The 5,387-nt window shown below is 29.5% G+C and overlaps 1 protein-coding gene across 1 annotated transcript; it reads right to left on the bottom strand.

Annotated features, from left to right (window-relative positions):
- Nucleotides 1-340: 340 nt before the first annotated feature.
- Nucleotides 341-3,632, bottom strand: LOC108747648 (probable G-protein coupled receptor 52). Its single transcript, XM_018485246.1, has 4 exons — nucleotides 3,521-3,632; nucleotides 2,539-2,758; nucleotides 1,762-2,191; nucleotides 341-673 (listed from the first exon to the last, which is right to left on the bottom strand). Exons 1-4 carry the CDS (start codon nucleotides 3,630-3,632, stop codon nucleotides 494-496), a joined length of 942 nt encoding a protein of 313 aa, XP_018340748.1. The 3' UTR covers nucleotides 341-493.
- Between the last annotated feature and the right edge of the window lie 1,755 nt (nucleotides 3,633-5,387).

Below are 5,387 nucleotides of genomic sequence, written 5' to 3'. Positions count from 1 at the left end.
TTACAAATATTATACAATTATGTGAATATAACCAAAATATAGATAACATTATAATACAGAGATTTGTTTCTTTGAAAAAATATTAAAATCTTTATATAATTAAACTAAAATTTAGAACTCTACGCTTTATTTTCCACTTAAAAGTTCAAAAAATTTAATATCATGCTTACAAATTTGCTTCCATATTTCAAAGTCTTTCTCAATATTCCACATAATTGTTAATTTTGTTAATTTATTACTAAATATACACTTTTTATTTCTACTTAAATCTTTTATTTTATGTAAATTAAGAATCAATACCAATATATTTATGAACTGCATCTTTATTTATTCGTGTGTCAGAGTACGAAATTTTAAGGAGCTGTCTTGCGAGTGGTGCCAAGATGCGAGGACGATCCTTGAATAAATGTGAAAGCGACTTCTTAAGAACGCGTCGCGGATAGAATAGAACGCAAAATAAGCGTCCCTGCTTGCAGACGTAGTCGATGTGACGTTAGTCATCGTCGTCGAGGCCGAGAAGTTCCGGCGGAAGTCGCCTGTGCCGACAGCATATGGTGAGACAGAGCACTCGCACGGCCAACCGGAACTGAGGGCTTAGTGTGCTCAGCACAACCGCTTTCCAAAAGCTGTTTGTGACTCCCAACCACACCACGGCAAAGTGTAAAAACGGCACCTACAGTTGAGTAAGACAAGATCAAAAAAATTAGAGGTACTATAACTACATATAAATAAATATTTATAAGTAAATTTTTTCTCGTAATTTGTGGTCAGGAGTCATCCTTTATTAATTTTTCTCGTCACTTTTTCTTGCGATTTGAAGGTGAAACCTGACTGTTGTTTTTTTTAAAATTTGTTAAATGCTTTTCGGACTAAATAATAAATAATTTCAATTTGTAATGATTATACACTATGCTTAAGCAAAAAAAGCGCAAGTGGAAATTCTTTTTAATGTAAATAACTGATATCAATTAATAAAAACTTAAACAAAAAAAAATAAAGTTTATTTTAAATATATTATAAAAAATGTCGTGTATAGATGAATAAGAGAGAAGTATTTCTATATCTTCTCTCTTCTATAGAAGTGTCACACGAAGTATGTCCTTGCATGCGAACTTCTTACGCTTACTAGCAAGCATTCTCTATTAACCTACTTTGCTTTACAACGTACCGACCTACATTTTTAATCGTCTCATTTTCAATGCCTCTTTTCACAAAGTTCAAAGTTATTTTTAAATTATATCAATGTCAAGCGAGTGTCATTACAGTCGTCCTAATACTGAAATTTTCAGAAAAGTAATTTTAACAATCACAACAGAAATGTACTATCCCAACAGAAAAATAAAAACAATTATAAATTATATTATTTTTTACATTAAAATTGAAAGTAACTATTATATTAATCAGTTAATTTTGTAACTATTTAATTTTCAGAAGAAATCAAACATAGAGGTCTAGATATTGTTCTCGATTTAAATTTAAATTGTACTTAATATTACATTATAGATGACTTCGATTTTCTCATTAATTCTGAATTTATTACTTTTTGCAATATATTCACTGATAAAAACATTTAGTAGTACCAAAGTTATATCAATCAAGTTACTCATATATTAGAAATATGTAGTTAATTATAATAATACATGTATGATCTTAAAGCACATTAAGTAAATTTATTTACAATATTAACATATTGTAAATTTATATTTATAAGATTAAATTATATTTCCAAATATTAATTTAGTAGATTATAAGAAATATTACCTGAGGAGGTCCGTTAACAACTGCGTATATCCTTAATCCGGCATATGGTGCCCATGATATCCAGAAAGCCATTATTAGGACAAAAGACATGATGTGACTCGGGTTGCTCAGATTTTCCGATAACGCAGTAGCATACTCCTTGTCGTGGATTAGAACGCCGGACTTCAATCGCCTCATCATGGAGAATATATAGAAGTATGTATAGACGATGGTGATGACTGACGGCCCCAACACGAGAATGGACAACGTAATGGTATATGCGGCCATGTTGCCCCAATCGAGCATACAGATGAAGGCCTCACGGTCGAAAATCGGCTTGTTGAAACCGAGTAAGGGCGGGCAGCACATCATCGCCACGCTGATCCATGTGAAGACCATCCAGCATTGACATCGGGTTTTTGTCTGTACTGTCTCGTATCTGAGTGGTTTTCTGCAAAAGTCACAAATTAGAAACCCATATATTATTATAAAGTCGCCTGTAGAAAGAGCTTGCAAAAGCCAAATCTCAGTTATGATATTTTACCAGATAATAGGACTGTTACAATTAAAAGTAATAATATACAAAATATCTATAATATATAATAATATTATAAAAACAAATATGCAAAATATGTAGCAAAAATAAAAAATAAAAAATATAATAAGATTTGTATAAATACAGTATGTTAATATGACAGCTATGTATTGCTATAGTCAAGATACATGATATAATTATAATACATTTATCATATATAATTAATAATATATCTCGGTATAATATACATAAGTGAAATATACCTGATGGCCAGATAACGATCTACGGAGATCCACATGAAGGTATATACTGATACCGCCCAAAGTGTAACTTCCAAGTAACCGACGAGTCGGCACACGATATCTCCGTAGACCCATCTTCGAACCAATGCTGGATACACTGAGAGCGGTACCACTAACACACCACATAGAAGATCTGCCGAGGCGAGTGATAGTAAATAGTAGTTTATCACCTCGGAGGGACCTATAAAAGTAAAATATTCTTAATATGATATGATGTGAATCTTAATGTGATTATTATCATCTATTCATTATTCATTGTTTCTCTTTTTTTATTGATATAAATTATATTAGAGATTAGCAACTAATTAATTCTAAGATTTCTAGAATTTTTAAAGATCAAACATTAAATTCCATAATTCTGAAAGTCTAAAATTTGATTCAAATATTTTTTTATTTAAATATTGACTTTTATTTTTGAATATTAAATATCTAAAGTATAAGTAATATACATATATATAATAATTTTAAATTAAATCTGTAATTTGTATAAATTATTATATTAAATGTAAATTTTTATATTAAAATTAACAAAATAATATATTTTTAAATTAAAAGAATTTATACCTTAAAAATAAATATATGTTAAGAATTTGATATTTTTAAGGATTTACCGTTAACAAAATGTTGAAATTTACATCGTATATGAACCAAAATTGTGAAGAATGTATAGAGGAAACATAAGAATGACAAAATAGCAAAATTGTCAAATTTACGAAAATGTACAATATTATTTGATGTCAGAATGAACTAAGTCAATCGTTCATTCTATTAATAATGAAGTTATACTGACTTTCAAAAAAAGTATATATAAATGACATAAAAAGAGAAGTATACGCTGAAATGTTAAATGCGTTTAATTAAGTATGACAACTATCGACTAACATCGACATAAATATTATTTTAAAATATGCAACATTTGCGAAGGCAAAGAATTTTGACTTACCGCGGAAGTTGAGGTAGGTAACGATAATGAGAAGATTCGAAATGATGATGGCGACGGCGACCACGAAAATAAGGCCCGCCTGCATGAGAGCCTCCAACGAGTGCTCCTCCATACCGCCACCTTTTCGAGCTGCATCCCCCCCACCCACCCTTAAATGCTTGTACCCTTCACCCTTTCCGCTGTCAGGTACTGGACCTTTCTTGCACTTTCAGCTACTGCACGCTTGTTTTCTTCGTTTCTAAGGCTACTCCGCACTCTTAGAAAGGAATGTTTAAAGTCCTTAAGCAAATGAGTTCTCGATACTGTTGGGTCTTCGAGGATCTTGATATACAATCGATGTAACTGTATCACTGTAAAATCAAAAGAATTTTAATTTATATGCGCAATTTGTTGCGATTATCTTGTGCATATTTTTTATTTATTCTATATTAGTTATTAAAATAAATGTATTTTTGCTAAAAAATAGTTTTTTAAATAAAGTAATTAATTTATTATAAAAACGTAAATATTAGCATAAGAAATTAATACAATAATCTAACAACATGTTGCGTTAACACAAGTAAAAAATTAGCATTTTTTTTTAATAATAAAAAGAAATTACTCTCTCTCTCTCTCTCTCTCTCTCTCTCTCTCTCTCTCTTTGTTTTTCTCTCCTAAAGACTAATACATTTTTGTGGAAAAACACAAATATAGTTTATTTAGTTATATACAATAATGTTTTAATTAAATAATGTTTGAAATTATAATTCTATGATAACTGATAGAATTTATTATATGGAGTAACATTACGTTATATGGAGTAATTTCGGTATTTACACCGCGCGAAAATTTAAGTCTATTCTACAATAAGTGCAACAGAACGCAAGAGTTTTGCAACCGTTTTATAATTGTCTGCTAAATGATCCTAAACGTACTCAACGTTTCAATGTTTACTCAGCAGTCGTCATGATTTTCAACAAACTATATAAAAGTATGCTGAATCTCAAGCAAAATGTCTTGACCCAAATGACTGCTTCCAATGTATCGTTCTTTAAAACATAATATATAAGGTATAAAAAAAATTCCGAACCCTTAAATATCTTTATAAATAAGCATTTCTCAAAAAAAAGTTTCATTAAAAAATTATAGGACTTAAAAATCTATGATGGTAATATTATTTATTTTAAATTTGGATGACTTTGAAAAGCCCAATCTAGATTAACGTAAAAATTTTAATTAAAAATTTCTATTTTTTTTACACATTTTTGTAAATGAAGTCGAGAGTTCACAAAACATAATAAAGTATGTTTCTTATTAGTAGTTTTCGAATTATGAAGCTTGAAAATTATTGTTGCCATTGGCATTACTTAAGGAGAATTGCCAAACTTTTTGTACATCCTATAAATATGACGATAAGGGACTGCATACAATCAAGAAATAAGAATAGAGAATAGGAATAGGAATAGAAAATAAGAATTTTAATTAGAAACTGTATATTCTATATAATGCATGGTTTCTGATTGGTTGAAATTGTTATTCTGTGTTCCTTGTTCCTTCACTATTTCTTTGATTATGCGAAACCCCTACAATCAAAGCCCCTAATTTACAATATAGTACACTTTTGATATACACAAAGTTGTTGCTGTTGGTTCATAATTACTGTCAATGGAAAATAAAAAAATATTTTTTATATATCGTAAAAATTAGATTTCTCTATATTCGCATGCGATAGTTAATACTATAAGAACGTTTAGCAGAACACACTCAACATATTAGTTACAATCAGTAAATTGTTATACAGAAATTGCGTTCTGCTGAATGTATCCAATGTTTTTTGTTTTTTGCTTCTTGTATTTTTGTCGCATGAAATCGAGAAACATCATCGTAT

This window comes from Trachymyrmex septentrionalis, unplaced genomic scaffold, assembly GCF_001594115.1.
Source record: "Trachymyrmex septentrionalis isolate Tsep2-gDNA-1 unplaced genomic scaffold, Tsep1.0 scaffold20, whole genome shotgun sequence".
Lineage (NCBI taxonomy): Eukaryota > Metazoa > Arthropoda > Insecta > Hymenoptera > Formicidae > Trachymyrmex > Trachymyrmex septentrionalis.
The sequence above is the reverse complement of the archived record's forward strand: the minus strand, read 5'-3'. Positions and strand labels throughout refer to the sequence as shown.